General features: G+C 35.9%; 3 protein-coding genes across 3 annotated transcripts in view; 1 reads left to right on the top strand and 2 right to left on the bottom strand.

Moving 5' to 3' along the window:
- The first annotated feature begins 466 nt into the window (after positions 1–466).
- LOC110751415 (putative disease resistance protein At1g51480) lies at positions 467–15,914 on the top strand. The gene is made up of 8 exons (XM_088244073.1): positions 467–604; positions 5,733–5,813; positions 6,872–6,966; positions 9,130–11,929; positions 13,075–13,821; positions 13,947–14,587; positions 14,699–14,720; positions 15,512–15,914. Exons 4-7 carry the CDS (start codon positions 9,185–9,187, stop codon positions 14,718–14,720), a joined length of 4,155 nt encoding a protein of 1,384 aa, XP_088100199.1. The 5' UTR covers positions 467–604; positions 5,733–5,813; positions 6,872–6,966; positions 9,130–9,184; the 3' UTR covers positions 15,512–15,914.
- LOC110751831 (uncharacterized) lies at positions 15,830–17,362 on the bottom strand. Its single transcript, XM_088244080.1, has 4 exons — positions 17,239–17,362; positions 16,744–17,150; positions 16,426–16,599; positions 15,830–16,081 (listed from the first exon to the last, which is right to left on the bottom strand). Exons 2-4 carry the CDS (start codon positions 16,837–16,839, stop codon positions 15,998–16,000), a joined length of 354 nt encoding a protein of 117 aa, XP_088100206.1. The 5' UTR covers positions 16,840–17,150; positions 17,239–17,362; the 3' UTR covers positions 15,830–15,997.
- The window catches only part of LOC148293106 (protein kinase and PP2C-like domain-containing protein), a 38,561-nt gene continuing 38,294 nt past the window's right edge, over positions 17,100–17,366 (bottom strand). Inside the window, exon 4 of the mRNA XM_088244590.1 lies at positions 17,100–17,150. Within this exon, the coding sequence (XP_088100716.1) occupies positions 17,100–17,150 (51 nt within the window). The remainder of the gene's footprint in view (positions 17,151–17,366) is intronic.

Genomic DNA, 17,366 nt, shown 5'->3' with positions numbered 1-17,366 from the left:
TCTAAACTTTGAACCCATTAAATCATGTTGTAGGTTCCAAAACCATGCTCATCAAAGATATTATCAATGTGATATGGAAAAGATTACGTCCTTCATCGTCCTTCATCGTTTAATTCCATAATTTCATCGCTTTCTTAGTCTCCCCCTCTTGTCCATATTTGTAAGCAATGCATCCAATTCTTTTTCACTTTGTCCATTGGGTCAAGCTCTCCTTCACTTTTCGTTGCCTTGGCATAGAGGCTTGTTTTTTTTTTTTTTTTTTTTGGCTTTTGGGGATGAGATGCTTCTATTTATATAACAAGCGAACTTCGTATGTAATTAAGCTTTGGATCAGATGCTTCTAGGAAATTCCGTTTGCTTGGAATTACCTTCTCTTGAAGCAATGCCTGGTTCGTTATCTTTCCCTTGTCTTTTTATAGCGTGCGAAAACTCACAGTGGCTTTTCCATTTCAGTTCTCTGCTTATGCATTGCTTTCATATTTCTCATAATTCAATTGTTTGTATCGTCTTCTCCTTGATTGCCTCATCCTTGTGATTTTTCATTCAAAGTTACGTCTCATAACAGTTGGTGGAGAAACTTACACTTATACAAAGAATATTAGAGGTACGTACATCTTGGAAACTTTCTGTCTTTGCACTATATGGCTGTTGGTTTTACTCTGATCCATTGAAAAAAACACACACACACAACTGAGATAATTTGATATATGTATATAGATGCAAATGGTATATCGATCTCGTGAAATATATATTTTTCATTGTCTTCGTACCTAAGAATTTCATGTGAAAAACTGAAATAAGGTGTAGTATTAGGAATGACAAAATGTTCAGTTTTCCAACAATACCCTTGAATTTTTTAGTAAAAATTATTAAAACTTTAAACAAATTTTTTCTCTTACAATACCTGGAAGAAAAAAATAAAGATTCAATCCAAGGAAACCTTAGCAGCAAAACTCCAATGACCAAAAAACAAACATTGATAGAACATTGAATTGCCTTACTCTTGTATATGTGCAATTCATATAAAGCAAGCAACAAGTCAAAAGAGCATCCCCAACCTCTTGTGTATGTGCAATTCATATACAGCCAGCAACAAGTCAAAAGAGCCCACAAAGAAAGCACACCCATGAAAACAAAAGCACAAAAGAAAAAGATTACAATCATATATAAAAACGTTGCAACTTCCTGTTTAAGCCAATTGTAGCATCATCCGTTATCTAAAATTCCATATCAATATTCATGATCTAAATTCAAAAGATCATCATGATTTAAGAAAAGAAATAAAAAAACGTACCTAGGTTAAAACAAAATAAACAAGTAAAAGAAGAAATATAAATATTTTTTTTAAGGGTAAAGAGTGGTATTTGCAAATTATAGCAGGGGTAGATTAGTCCCAAAATTTTGCATTAAATGCTTTCCCAAGTGGGGTGAAAAAAATATCCCAAGTTCAGCCAAGGGTATGAACTTCCCCCTTACATAGAAATCTAGAGCCGAGTGTCTCATAAATAGAAGATAAATTAAAAGGGCTTAAATTATGGATCAGAATAAATTTCTCTTATAAAATAACTCCAAAATCTTACAAAAGTACCAGAAATAAATAAAGATTTATCATTCTCATATAATTCAACCTTAACTGGTTTAGTCATTGACTCTATCACTAATTCATCTAGGAAAAAAAATTAAAAGGGTGAGGGATGATCAAACCACCGCTCAGAGAATAGATTACGTAATGTGTCAGTCAAGCAATGTTGTTTTACACACACTCAAGAAAATATCATGAAAAGATACACCAATCAACATCATATCAAATCATCACTTCTGATACAGCGAAGCGGCAACAAGTTGTTGTCCAGCATCCCAAACAGTCCCAAAATACATAGCATAGAAAGATAAAGCTAATAGAAGTTGGAACGAAGATAATTGAGTTCTAGAGGTCAAAAATCCCAAAAGCGACTCTATAGGCTAAAGTTTGGAATTATATTCATAAAAAAAATTAAATACAAGAGTCTCTAAATAGCCTATTTACACGAGTAAAGCAGCCTAGCATTCCTATCCATGGTTTATTAAGAAAATCTAATTGACAAAGAAAATTAAACCAAATCCTACTAAGAACAGGAAAATGATTAACAAAATAACTTATTAATTTAATATAGCTAAAACTTAGCCTTGTTGGATGGTGAGCCCACTTAGATTAGGAAAGTCTAAAAGACGCTCCTTCATCAACTCGACTAGGTTGGGAAGAATTTTTCCTCGAATTCCAATCTTTTGGTGAAAAATTCCCAAAGATAACCTCCGCTTAGATAAGTTGTCCATAGAACTCTGGCCGTGACATTGAACCTTCCCATTCCAAATAGATAGATATTTAGAATATTTGATCCTTTCTGGAACAGTACCAGTTATCTTCTGCAACCAATCTCTCAGCCCAAAAACGTTTCAATCCAAAAAGCCAAAGGGTTGAGAAGGTCAACGAAGTTCTTAGCAGTCTGTAAATTAAAAGAATCAACCCCAAGAAAATCAACATACTCAGAAGTATCTCCTTCTAAGGAATTCATCTCACCGCCAACAATTCCTCACGAATTTCTTGAATCAGCTTTCCTTCAAACGCGTGTTGATTGTGTTGCTTCAAAAGTTCAAATCCAACTTCCCCTTTGGTCCCCTACCTTAAAGATAACACTAAATTCAACTTATTTAGTCTCACCAAATACCCTGTCAAAAGCTTTCCCAACTCTCAAACAAACTTCACAATCTTCTTCCAAACAATAGTCAAACACAGGAGGGTTATCTAAATTTAGGAGATTGTCATCTTCCAATTTATTCGAAGTTCCCTCAACATCCTTCTTAGCAACAATTGAATACATAGGTCCCACCTCCTTGCTCTCAAATTCCAACTAATGGGCTCTCAAATGACCATTAACCTTGGCATCTTTGGGAGCATTGCAGAATCCTTCTTCACACGGCTGCAAAGTCCACTTTCTCCCATCCTTATATAATGAATAAGTGTTAGCTTTAGTAGAATGCTTCATATCTTTGTCCAACAACCATGGTATTCCTAATAGGATATGACATGCATCCATGTGACAACATCACACCAATCTTCATCCCTAATAGTATTACCCATAGTGAACTTACCAAACATATTGAAGTGACTGGTATCTCGTTTCCTTTTCGAAATCATGCAACCTTGTAAGGATTAGGATGCTTCTCAATTGGTAACTTTAGTTTTTTTATTGCCTCCTTCAAGATAACATTTTCACTACTTCCTTCATCAAGAATCACATTGCACACATTTCTACGACAAAGGCGGTTCAGAATATACATTAGGTGGATGCTAAAGACCCTCAATTTTTGGAGTTGTCATCACCTGCCTTACCACCAAAGATTCTCCTCCAACCGTTAAAAGATCACTAACTTCCTCTTCATTGCCTTAAACATCATAAGTGGGTTTTAAAAATTGATCTTATCACCTTTAACCTCTGCCAAGTTTACTCTTCTTTGTGGGCAAGTGTAAGATAAAAGCCCTGCCTCTCCACAATTGAAATATCAAACTTGTGAAGTACTCCCAGCCTTGGAATTTTTGACACCAGCATTGTTTTGAGGATAAAATTGTGCTATTTTCTCCCATTTTTCACTCTTATCAGTACCCACCAACTTCCTACACCTTATTTTGGTACTTGGATTGGTTTCGTGATCACTTTGGACACTATAAAGAGCAACTGTATTCTTTGCCAACCCATATTATTGCCTACCGCCACAACATGATACCTTTTTTTCTTCCATTAACGCATGTTGTCGAGCATCTTCTAGGTTGAACAAATGGACCACACCCGCCCCCATGTCATTGCTAATAGTCTTATTCAAACCTGAAAGATAACGACATGTGTCATCTTTTGATTACTATCTTTCAAACCAACTCGAATTGAGAGATTACCAAACTCGGATTTATATTCTTCAACGAACTTATCTCGTTGTTTTAAGCTATGAAACCTTTCATATAACTCCATAGTGTAATTAGCCGTTAAAAACTTCTTTCGTAACTTTGCTTTCACATGTGTTGATCTTCTACTTCCCTTTTCAAGCACGTTGCTCTTCACCTCTCTTCCACAATTGAAGAGCGGTGCTCTTCAATTTAAGCTTTAAAAAAAACACCTTATGATCTTCTTGTAAATTATTTATTGTCTTTGAACTTAAACACTAACCTTTGTCAGACATGGTTGTGGTGAAGGTATAGTAATCTTCTTTTCCTATGCAGTCCTTTAACTTTCTCTAGATGGGGTGAGATATCAATATGAGTGTGTCTTGATTGCTAGAGAATGGACCTCTATATATATGCATTGCTTAAGTATTTTGCCCATCGAAGAACACTTAAACAAATCCTTATTGCACTAGGATAGAATGTTTTAATCCATGTAGGACTAGGAATCCTCAAATATCTAGTTTTCTAATTAAACTGCACTTTAAACTAGAACTGCAGATATGCTCGAGTTTTGTTTCTTGATTAATACTAAACTGCAACTCCTTATGTGATTAGAAGACCATTCCAATATGGTTTAAGACAATGTAATGTCTCACAGTCTCCCACTTGGTCAAATAATCACAACAGTTAATTGCATTACACACTTTAAGGCCTTGTGAAACATAACTGAGCAATCCCTACTAAGCCACTGTCAATGAAGAACAACAAAGAACTATTGAAACTACTTGAACATATGTTATTTCAAGGTTCCTATAATTACATTTGAGATTCTTCAAAACCACATAAGGCTTTGATCAAGATTAAAACTTTTGAATGTTCATGACTAAACTATCTGTGCTAATAGATATGTCATGCTCATTCATAGTCCCCTAAATGACTGCCAATGTCTAGTTAAAATTGAACAAATGCCATGAATATACTGTACCATCGCAGCTACCTCAATTGCTAGCTTTACTGCCTTATATGTATATTCAAGTATCAAACATAAACAAAATAGACTAAGCAGTAAAATAACTCAACAAAATTCCACTTTATGAATCCTCAAACTTTTTGAATATCCATCGAAACCTTTACTAGTTAATCAAAATATAAATGATAAAACTCTAGTTAAAATAGAAACACTCCCACTGAAACTCTCACTAATTTAGCCACTCATATTTTCTGTCAATCCCATACTTTGAACATGAATATGAAAAATTGCAATTGGCAGCCCTTTAGTAAGAGGATCTGCAATCATATATGTTGTATTGATGTGTTCCGAACCAGTGTACCCATCTCTTATCTTTTCTTTAACTTTAATAAACTTAACATCCAGAATTCTTGAAGCCTTTGTCCTTTTGTTTCCCTTTGCAAACAAAATTGTTGCACTGTTGTCATTCCATAGTTGTATGGGTCTATGTATAGACTTAACTACACTAAATCTAGTGATAAAATTCTTTAACCACATAGCTTGAGAAATAGCCTCATAAGAGGCGAAGAATTATGCTAACATTGTAGATGCAATTGTGAGAGGTTGCTTGATACTTCTCCATGATACAGCAGCACATGCAAATATGAACACATACCGTGATGTTGATATGAGATCATCCTTATAACCTACAAAATCAGCATCTGCAAAACCTTCTAATTTCAAATTATTGCTTCTTCTTAAAACCAATTTGTAATCTTTGGTTCTCTGTAAATATCTCAACACTTTCTTGCCTGCAATCCAATGATCTTGTCCAAGATTAGATTGAAATCTACCTAGCACACTTGACAGGACCCGAACCAAATTCCACTTTGGAATCCGAGCCGAACCAGACTTGTGCATACATAAGACTGCCTACTAAGGAGGCATAAGGTTTGTCATTCATCTAAATTTTCTCTTATTCAGTCCTTAGTGCCTGTTCCTTGCTCAAATTGTTTGCTTTTAAAATGGGCATATTAGTTCCATCACATCCTTGCATATTGAATCTCTGCAGTACCTTTTCTATATAATTCTTCTGTGATAATCCAAGAACCCATTTCTTTCGATTCCTGCTAATTTCAATTCCCAAAACATAGGGTGCTTCACCAAGATCTTTCATTGTAAAATGTTTAGACAGGAATTCTTTACAGTTATGTAACATTGATAAATTTGTGCATGCCAATAAGATGTCATCCACATATAATACCAATATGATGAAATTCCTCCCATTCTTCTTCATGTAATTGCGTTCATCCAATGAATTTTCTGTAAAAAACCATATTGCTTAACAAATTCATCAAATTTGATATACCACTATCTAGAAGCTTGCTTAAGACCATAAATCGATTTACACAGTTTACATACTAGATTTTCTCCCTTCTCTTGAATGAAACCTTCTAGTTGTTTCATATATATTCCCTCTTCTAGATTTCCAGTCAAGAATGCAGTCTTTACATCTATTCGATGTAAGTGTAAATCGGAATTTGCTACCAATGCCATGATTACTCTAAATGAGTCTTTAGTTGAAACTGGTGAATAGATTTCATTGTAATCTATCCCTTCTTGCCGTATGTATCCTTTGCCAACTATTCTTTCCTTATATCCATCAATTTGCCCCTTAGGGTTTGTCTTAGTTTTGAAAACCCATTTGCAGCCTATAGGTTTGCAATTTTGTGGCAGGTTCACTAGTTCCCACACACCATCTTTCTCCATAGAGTTAATTATGATTTCATAGCTCCCTACCAATTTTCACTTTTCTCATTGGACATTGCTTGCATATAGTTCATGGGATCTTCAATTGCATTCACATCATGCTCAGATTCTTGTAAATATACATAGTAGTCATCAGGTAGTGCTCTTTTCCTTCGTCTTTGAGATCTTGTCAACTCTATGTCCATTTGTTCATGGTTTTGTTCTGCTGGTTGATTTTCATTTGTGTTTTCTGGTGGCAGAACTTGCTGTTCTTGAGTTTCTCGTTCAAGTATCAATGGATCTCCAACGATTTCATCTTCCTATACAGATTGCGTGCTACTCAAGTCAAATCTAGGTAATGCCAGAATTCAAAATTCTGTTATCTGCATTAGAATTCACTGTATCTCCATTTTCTATTATAACTTCATCAAAATTGAAATTTTCTTCTTCTGTTGCCTCATTTTTAGATTCTATAAACACTGCTCTTTGAGTTTCTACAAATCTAGTCGTATTTTGAGGGCAGTAAAATCTATAGCCTTTAGTTCTTTCTGGATAGCCAACAAAATAGCCACTTACTGTTCTTGAATCCAACTTCTTTTCCATAGGATTGTATGATTTTTCTTCAACTTTATAGCCCCACACTCTGAGGTAATTCAAACTTGGTTTTCTTTTAACCCAAACTTCATAAGTGATAGCGTTTACACGTTTAGTAGGTACTCTATTCAATATATAATTTTCCATTTTCAATGCTTCTCCCCAGAATAACCTAACACTAACTTTGGTCAAACATGGCTATGGTGAAGGTAGAGAAATATTCTTCTCCTATGAAATCCTTTAACTTTCTCTAGATGGGGTGAAATATCAATATGAGTGTGCCTTAACTACTACGGAAGGGACCTCTATATTTATGCATTGCTTAAGTATTTTGCCCATAGAAGAACACTTAAACAAATCTTGATTGCACTAGGCTAGAATGTTTTAATCCATGTAGGATTAGGAATCCTCAAAGCTCTAGTTTTCTAATTAAACTGTACTTTAAACTAGAACTGCAGATATTCTCGAGTTCTGTTTCTTGATTAATACTAAACTGCAACTGCTTATGTGATTAGAAGACCATTCTAATATGGTTTATTACAATGTAATGTCTTACACTTCTACCAAAGGTTTCCATTCTCTAGACTTGCCTCTGAATCTAAATAATCTTATGCATGCATATTTCCATAAAAATCAGCAACTTCAATTTTAATTCCTCCACCATTCAAACCCAATGCACGAACCAACTGCTCTTCCAATCCACCTCGATCACCATCACCATGGTTGCATTCCAGAATCTCCATATAGGCATCTGTGAATTTCTGTCTTTGGAGGGCTTGCACGCTCTCGACCTATCTTCCATTATACTTTGCATCTCAGTCATCTATCTGTGTTGGGCTTAGTTCCCTTGTCCACAACCTCTACCATGACCAATCATGGTGTGGAGGAAGGATTTTCCTAGCCTCTGGTACCAATTTGATGCAGAGTAACGTCTATAAGTTGTTGTCTAGTGAACCAAACAGTCCCAAAATACTTATAATAAAATGATAAAGCTATTGAATAGAAGTTAGAATGAAGATAATTGAGTTCTAGGTCAAATATCCTAAAAGAAACTGTAGCGACTAAAGTCTGGAATTATATGCATAAAAGATTGAGTACATGAGTCTCTTAATAGTCTATTTATACTAGAGTAAAGCAGCCCAGCAATCTTATCCCTTGGTTTCTTAAGAAAACCTAATTGGCAAAGGAAATTAAAAACCAATAAAACTAGAAATTCAACTAAATCTTAGTAAGACTTATTCCTTTTGGCCAGCTAATAACAAAAAAAGGCGTAGTAAAAAAAAGGCGTACTATAATCAACCTATGTATTTAATTTTGAGATATTTAGTCATATACCCATTCTTAGCATTAATAATATAGATAAACCCTACACCATTTAATTTCTATAAACAAACCCAAAAAATGACAGCTGACCCTATTGAATATAATTTTGATTATTAAATTACTTTGATGCCCTATTGAGTGTTTTGGGCTTTTTTTTATGAGGTTTTGGGGTTGAGTTTGTTTTAAAAAATCAATGGCAATTTTGTAATTTAAAAGAAGTTAAAAGCTTTTTTGTTATGTTGTAAATGGACTTTGGGTGTGTTTCTAAAATCCATTTCATATAGGGTTTTTTTATAAATAATTTGTGCTCCTATATTGGGTATAATAGTGAATATCCTTTTAATTTTTACATAATCAAAACCTTAATCCCTTTAAAGAAAACATAATCTTCGGAAAGGCGTGAAAGTAAGCAACTGTCAGATGGCTTTTCATTTTTTTTAAGTACAAAAGATGTCACACTTAAGGCAACAAAAATTTCATTGATAGTGGTAAAATCGTACAAAGTGTTCAAATAAATATAAAATATATGCAATATAAAATTTTGCCAAAAACAGCCAACCCTATTTTTATATTGATCTATTTTTCATTGGACTTTGTACAGATTGGGAGACAAGATATAGAGCATTTCATCTATGTGTCTTTGATCTCACAAGGAAATGGATATTGTTATTTCAATTGCGTCCAAAATTGCAGAGTCCTTGGTGACACCAATAGGGAAAGAATTTGGCTATTTGATTTACTATGATACCAACATGAAAGATCTAAAGAATCAACTTGAAAAGCTTTTTGAGAAGAAAGATGGGGTGCAAGAATTGGTTAATGCTGCCAAAAGGAATGGTGAAGTTATCAACTCTGATGTTCAAAGTTGGCTAACAAGTGTTAACGAGTTGATTCAGAAAGTGTCGCATTTTGAGGAAGAAGTCAACATGAAAAGGCGATGCTTGTATCGGTGGAACATGAGTAGGAAAGCCACTAAGATTACACAAGATGTTCTTCATCTCCAAAAAGAAAGAACATTCAATAATAATGTTGCCCATCCTGCACCTCTACCGATGATATCGTCAGCATTCAAAGAAGGTTTTAAGGATTTTAAATCCAGAATGACATGTGTGAATAGGGTGATAGAGGTTTTGAAGAATGAAGAAGTTAGAATGATTGGGATTTGTGGTATGGGGGGTGTGGGTAAAACCACAATGGTGAAAGAAATCATCAAAAGATTGGAAGGATTGAAAGTATTCGATAATATTGTGATGGCAGTTGTGTCCCAAAGCCCAAACACTCAGAAGATTCAATCAGAAATTGCAGAGGAGCTGGGGTTTAAATATGAGGAGAATACCGAAATTGGAAGAGCGCGAAGGCTCTACATAAAACTCAAGGAAAAAAATAGGATCCTAATTGTATTAGATGATGTGTGGACAGAGCTCGATTTTGAGGCTATAGGACTTCCTTCTGGACTTACTCATAAAGGGTGCAAAGTTTTGTTGACCTCACGAAACGAGGACGTGTGCAAAGCAATGGGAAGTCAAGAAATTTTTAGACTCCCAGTTTTAACAGCAGAAGAATCATGGGAACTCTTCCGTGAAATGGTAGGTGAACCCTTGGACTATCCTGATTTAGCAAAACGAGTCACGAATGAGTGTGCAGGTTTACCTATTGCTATTTTAACTGTTGCGAAAGCACTAGAAAATAAGAGGAAGCATGAATGGGTTGATGCCCTCAAGCAGCTACAAAGTTCAGCTCCTGGAAGCATCCCTTCGATGAATGACAGAGTTTATTCAAACATACGATGGAGTTTTGATAGATTGGAGAGTGATGAAGCGAAGTCATGCCTTTTGCTTTGTTGTTTATTTCCTGAAGATTATGATATTCCAATTGAGTATTTGGTTAGATATGGGTGGGGTCGAGGGTATTTTAGTAACACTGATTCGGTGGAAGAAGCAAGAAATAGAGTGCATTCTTTGGTTGACAAACTTCAAAGAAGGTTTTTGTTGCTAGATAGCAAATTGAAAGACCATACCAAGATGCATGACATAGTTCGTGATGTTGCCGTACAAATTGCCTCAAGAGATCCACATAGATTTCTAATAAGATGTGATGCTGAAAAGAAAGGGTGGCCAAAGGTATACGACCATTACACAACAATCTCACTGATACCAATTAATATTGATGAGATCCCAGTTGGTCTGGAGTGTCCAAAACTTGAGCTTCTACACTTAGAAGGCGACTGTTATTCGGAAAATAGCATGGACATCATGTGTAAAGGGATGAAAGAGCTGAAGGTTTTAGCATTGGCAGACATGGGTGGGATATCAGCCTTGCCAAGTTCACTAGGAGTACTGAAGAGCCTTCGAACCTTGTCCCTAAATGGTTGTCGTTATTTAACAGATATATCTGATGTTATTGGAAGATTGGAAAATTTAGAGATCCTCAGCTTTCGTCAATGCATTAACATCTCAGAGTTGCCGAGGGAAATTGGACTTCTTAAACATTTAAGGTTGTTAGATATCACGAATTGTCGTCAACTTGTGAAGATTCCACATGGTCTCTTATCGAGCTTATCTAGTCTTGAAGAGTTGTACATGGAAAATAGTTTTCGCCAGTGGGAACGATCAGAAAGCGAAGATAAGAGGATGGCAAGCCTTGTTGAGGTGATGTCTTTGTCTAATCATTTGAAGGTTTTAGTCATAGATATACCTAATTTCAACTTCTTTCCAAAAGACTTTTACTTGACAATCCAGACAACAATAAGATTCCACATATCCAACGGAGGATTGTTAGTTGGAAGTCCATCAACAAGTAATGGTTGTTGTTATGCATTCGAAAATAGGTTGGATATTTTTCAAAATGATGCAACGGAATTCATGGAGATTCAAATTGTTCGACTCTTATTTAAGAAATGTGAAGATTTATTCTTGGATGACATTAAGAATTTAAAGTATGTCCTCAATGAATTAGACCAAGAGGGACTGCGACACTTAAAAGTTTTAAAAATTCGGTGGTGCCCTGAGATAGAATACCTTGTAAATGGAGCAAGTTGGACTCAACAAACAGCCTTCCCTCGCATCCAATCAATCCAACTCAAGGGGATGCCCAAGCTAAAAGCAATATGCCACGACCAACTTCCACAAAGCTCTTTTATCAACTTAAGATCTCTTGAATTATATGATTGCGCTGTTTTAAAATATGCCTTTTCTCTATCAGTAGCAAGCAACTTGGTTCAACTTCAAAGCTTACTTGTTGACAAGTGTCCCCAATTGAAAGAAATCGTCTCAAAGGAGTGGAGGGAACATGAGACGGCATCGGACATCATAGCTTTCCCTAAATTAACAAATTTGACACTCCGGGTATCTAATGAATTCGTTGGTTTCTACGAAGCCAACAAGTTATACTCCAACCATGAGGTATGTTACATATATAACTTATTATTTCGATGCTTGAATAGTATAATTGTTTTGTTAATTGTTTGCGCCTCAATATTTTATTTTTTTTGGTTTACTTGCCATGTGGTCTGAATTTAGTTGTGGTCTGAATTTAGTTTGACTATTATTTATGTTGAAACCAATTGTGTCCCACATCGGAGAGAGGGAAGGAGAAAGAGTACTTTAAATAGAATTACCCCACTCCAATTAATACCGAGGCCTTTTGTGATAAAATCCCACACCTGAGGATTGTGCAGGTGGTAAAGTGGGGACAGTATCGGTGTTGTTGGAGTGGGCCCTCGGCCCGTTAACCTGGAAAATTTGACATGGTATCAGAGCCAGGTTGCGGGCCCGTACTTGCCACGTGATGGGTGGGTCCCCGTTTGGCCCCGTGCGATGGGTGAGTCCCCATTTGGCTCCACGTAGGCCAAAGGTGCCACGTGATGGGTGGGTCCCCGTTTGGCCCCGCGCGATGGGTGAGTCCCTACATGGCTCCACGTGGTTGCCGATGTGTGGATCTCCACGTGTGACCCACAAAATGAGGATTGTGCATGTGGTAAAGTGGGGACAGTATCGGTGTTGTTGGAGTGGGCCCTCGGCCCGTTAACCTGGAAAATTTGACAATTTACTCATTTTCTTCCTAAAAACTAAAAATATTCTCATACTGATAAATGAGGAATTTAGTTTACTTGCCTTTACAAAAAAATAAATAACATAACACGTGGGCTGCCTTACCTAAATTGATTGTATTCGAGAAATCAATGCTATAAACTACCGGTTCAAGCACCAACAAAATTACGGTCTTAATTGCCAAGCTCCAAATTGTTTACTGGAAAATTCTTGCCACGTGGAAGCATTTAGTTTGACCTGAGACCACAAAGTCTAGCTTTTATGTGATTATTATTCTGCAAAGCAGAGGAGAGGTTTTGTCTAAACAGTATCAGCATAAAGAATCTAGAAACTGACTAGTCCTCCAATTAAAATTTGGTTTTATTAATATTTTAATATGAAGTCATTTAAATAATAATAATTGAGCTTGTTATTAATTTCATTTTTGAGAGGAAAATGTCTGAAGTTGATCTATAATATGTTTCTTTAAATATTTATTAATTAATGAATCTCTTCAGGATCAAAATGTGGTAGGAACTTCATATGATGAGCATCAATCTTCTAGAAGCTTTGAAAGAGCAGTATTTCCATCAAAGTGCATTTTATGGTTACAAAATCTTGAAGAAGTGGAACTACAATTTAACAATGGCAATGTCTTATTTGATCTGAAAGGCCACATGGTTCCAGCATTTTCTCATTTACGAAAATTGAAGATTTCATTGCACATTCAGTGTCAACAACTTTGGAAGAACATTCCGCGTGGATTCCAGGGCTTCCAAAACTTAAAATATTTAATAATACGGGGTTGTGATCTCCAATATGTGTTCCCACATTCAATTGCCAGGCTACTTGTGAATCTTGAAGAGCTCAACATAGCGAAATGCTGGAAAATGGAAACTATAGTCAGATCTGCAGATGAAAATGAAAAAGAGGATCAGATGGGAATGACTTTGTTTCCCAAACTAAATAGTTTTTATCTAAATGGGCTTCCGAGTCTTGAGAGTCTTTGTCCTGATGCTTCTACTTCTTTATGGTCAGCCGCCAAAGTTATGTATGTGAATCTATGCGACAAACTGAAGACATTGATTTCAGTAATTCCACAAATAAAAAAGTTGGAGAATGATTCAATAGCTCATCACGAAGACGAAGACGAAGGTATTTCATCAAGATCTTGTGGATGTACACCTTATTCATGTGGCCCAATGACCAAACCTACTTCAGGAACAAATATTGTTCAAATACTGCCACGTCCGGTCAACCAAGAGGTAAGCATATTAATTTATTTCTATGAACCTCTACCCTCGAGTTACAATTGAGAATGACAATGACATTGCCATATTGAAATTATATAAATTATATACGGTTGCTCAATTGATGTTTGATTTTCTAGGTTGCACCAACAAATCTTGATCAAGACTCAAATTATTACGATAATCTAGAACGTCTTTCTGTACTATTTTGTGAGTCACTGGAAGTTGTTTTCCAACTCAAGGGACCAGAGACTGTGGAAACCCACAATGTTCAAGCATTCAATAAGTTGTGTTACTTGTCGTTATCCCTATTGCCAAGTTTAATGCACGTATGGGAAACGGGCGGTTCACAACATATCACAGGCTTCGGAAACTTGACATTCTTAAGTGTATCCCTCTGTGACAGTTTGCGATATTTGTTCTTGTCAACTGTAGCCAATCTCCTTGTTAGTTTAAAGGACTTAAAAGTTCGATCTTGTGAGAAGATTGAACAAGTTATTGCAAAAGCAGACACTGAATGTGGTGATGAGGAAATTGCATTTCCTCGACTGAATTCCATGACGCTTGAAGGTCTACCAAACCTCATTTGTTTCTCTACTGAAGCTTATACTTTGAAGTTGCCATCTTTGATGGAATTGACGGTTATAAGATGTCCAGATTTAAGAACATTTGCTTCTAAGGTTGTCAACACACATTCTGTAATCCAAGTACACACAGAGTTGGGAAAGTCTGAGTGGATGGGGGACCTCAATAGCACTATAGGGAACATTCACGAAAAGAGGTATGCTCCTAAATGTTTACTGGTGTTTAGTCAATAATATAACAATAAAAGTGTTTCTTTTTCAAACCTGATTGCATCTCAATAATACACATTCTTTTCTTTTGAATACAGGGAAACACAGAGAAGTGCATAGGTGAGTATATATATGTTTGCAAATCTTACTAAAAAAATACTCCATATTAAAGAATTAAACTGAGTTAGCAATATCAAATTACGGTTCTAATGATATAAACAAAAAAAAATTACGTGTGAGATTGTTTAAGCTTCGATTTGACAATAAATTACAATGTATTTCATGTGCGTTTGAGGTTTTTTTAATTCAATTGTTCTGTCATTGCGACATAGCAAAGTAGAGTGAATGTCAGAATGTAGAGTGAATGTCAGGAACCCAACTCCAAATTTTGATGTGCTAATTTTGATTATTAAAATAAGGAGACCCCTGGTTACCCTAATTTTGATGTGGTACATCGTTCTCTTCACCCCCTCTCTTGTTGAACAAAATATTTTGCGTCTCCATATGATGATATATAGGAATTGACTGTTAAATTATACCGATAGAAATGGTCAGCATGGTCGCATTCTTTATGGATTTGTGGGACTAATATTGATGATAGCATAATTCAATTTTTCCTAGCTGGTTTCTGATCTAAGTATCTCAAAATATGAAGTTCTACAGTTTCTTCAGTTAAAAAAAAAATGCCTAGGCAGAGTATTTAGAGCCTTCTAAAATTTGAATTTTGTAAACACTTCGACGCTCGTTTTAAGTCCCATTTAGTGCATTGGATGAACACTTTCAATGCCTTTTCTCTATCAGTAGCATCCTTCTCTTTAGCTTTGTATATATGCCACCATTTGTCACTTTCGATTTTAGTATAAGCTGATGAGTATTATTTTTCTAGTTTAATATTGTTTCCTTCTTTTCAGCACGTTGATGAGGAGGATGAGTTCTCTTCTGAAGAATATAATGAGGAACAAGTTGATGAGGAGGTGAATACAGACTCTACAGAGTGAGTTCTTGAAGTTTGGAATAACAAGTTGCAATTCCACCTCTCTAACCTCATCAATTCTTGAGAAACAATCCCATTTCAATTCCAAGTGTTGAAGTGTATTATAATTCATGTACTGGATTTCATTTGTATATCATTCAAATGTTTGAGCAGATCTGATGGTTAAAGCATAAGTTCATGTATTTTTTAGAGTTATCAAGGATTGATGTTAAATTCTCTCTTCAAATAAATAGTTCTTGAAGATCCCTCTGCTACAATTTTTTCGACTTTGTTTGCCTCTGGAGTAAAAACAGTTCTTGAAGAAATCTCTTCTTTCTCCTTACTTTTATCAGAAGAGGAAAGAAATTGAAATCTAGAGTTCTCTGATATCTCAACCACAAGGGTGAAGTGAAATGCAGAAATGTTAATGGGTATGGACTTTCTTCTCAATACTTGACTTACTAAGTACCAGTGAACCAACTACAATGAGCAGGGCACCTGCAAACCACTGTCAAACAAGCCTTCTCATCATCAGATACGAAAAAGAAACAAGTCAAGAAACATTTTCTCAAGGTTCTTATAATGAACAATCATTATAATTTATATACATGCAGCAACAGAAATGCAATCACATTTGTAGTGCTCCGAAACCGGAACGAAAATCTTTGGTGCAAACACTCCACCATTTAACAATGTCATTCGTTTATTAAATTCTATGCTTCACATTCAAAATCAAAAGCAATGCCTCGTATAATCAAAGGAATGTCAAACAGTCATAACTCAGAAAGAAGCATATGAAAATGAATACATCAGTGTGAATTGGTCCAATATCATCAGAATGTTTTGATTTACCTGAAAAGATAAGGGTTCTTGGAACAAAAGGTATCCAGCTAGACCAGAAGACAGGAAGTTTGCAGCAAAATTTGTGACAGTAGCTTGCAGAGAAGACAGAGCTTTAAGGCTGTTCACATAACATCCCCAAATTGTCGCATTCAACAATATCACCAAACCATATGGTATGCATACCTAACAATCTGTTCAAACAATAACAATTACAAATCAAGCTTTCGTTGACCCAAAAACAAAAAACAAAAAAATTACAAATCGAGCAGGATTTTGCGATGTAAATCCAACGGTCTTAAATTCATCAAGTGTGCAAGGGAAAGGCACCTGAGGAGTGATGAGCTTCGCCGAAACGGCAGCCAGAGCGGCGTTCAGGCCTGCTGAGATTGCCCACGCGTAGCCCTTCTTGTTGTTACCCTCCATTAAGCCACCAAACTCTTCAATTTTGCAGGGTGAAGGAAATTGGGTCGAGAATATTTTGACTGGGGGGAGCGGACGATGTCGTTTTGCCTAATCGTGAAACGGCATGTCCTTTGTTTGTTGCTCACAAGTCGCCTTGTGGACGACAAAAGTGGACGGTGGACAGTGAGGCGGCGAAAAGAGAAGCAAGGCGGTCACTAAGGCGTCTTTAGGCGCTAAGTTTTTCACGAAGAAGAAGATTAGATCTGACCTAACTTCTTTAACTAAACGACACCGTTGCCTCTTCTGTAGTTCATCTCCAGTACAGTGTGAGCCTGCCAGCAACATAAATATTATGCATCAGTCAGCTACCATGATCTTAAACAGTGATAAATTTGAATAGTGAAATCTAAAATAAGAAACCTATTCATATTAAGCTACAAAATTTCTGTTGTATAACAAGCACAATTCCATCAAAAGATGCCACTCTGAAACCCAAGAAAATAGTATTGTCAGAACATATACATGAATCCATCAATAGATGATAAGGA

Source organism: Prunus avium, chromosome 7, assembly GCF_965620075.1.
Source record: "Prunus avium chromosome 7, drPruAviu1.hap1.1, whole genome shotgun sequence".
NCBI classification, from domain to species: domain Eukaryota; kingdom Viridiplantae; phylum Streptophyta; class Magnoliopsida; order Rosales; family Rosaceae; genus Prunus; species Prunus avium.
This window is presented reverse-complemented; position numbering and strand designations above follow the sequence as displayed.

Coding starts and splice junctions, on each gene's coding strand:
- LOC110751415 (XM_088244073.1), top strand. CDS start 9,185: ATGGATATTGTTATTTCAATTGCGTCCAAAATTGCAGAGTCCTTGGTG. Junction 11,930..13,074: donor AGTTATACTCCAACCATGAG/GTATGTTACATA, acceptor GAATCTCTTCAG/GATCAAAATGTGGTAGGAAC. Junction 13,822..13,946: donor CACGTCCGGTCAACCAAGAG/GTAAGCATATTA, acceptor TTGATTTTCTAG/GTTGCACCAACAAATCTTGA.
- LOC110751831 (XM_088244080.1), bottom strand. CDS start 16,839: ATGGAGGGTAACAACAAGAAGGGCTACGCGTGGGCAATCTCAGCAGGC. Junction 16,600..16,743: donor CGAAGCTCATCACTCCTCAG/GTGCCTTTCCCT, acceptor ACAGATTGTTAG/GTATGCATACCATATGGTTT. Junction 16,082..16,425: donor AAGAACCCTTATCTTTTCAG/GTAAATCAAAAC, acceptor CTTGTTTGACAG/TGGTTTGCAGGTGCCCTGCT.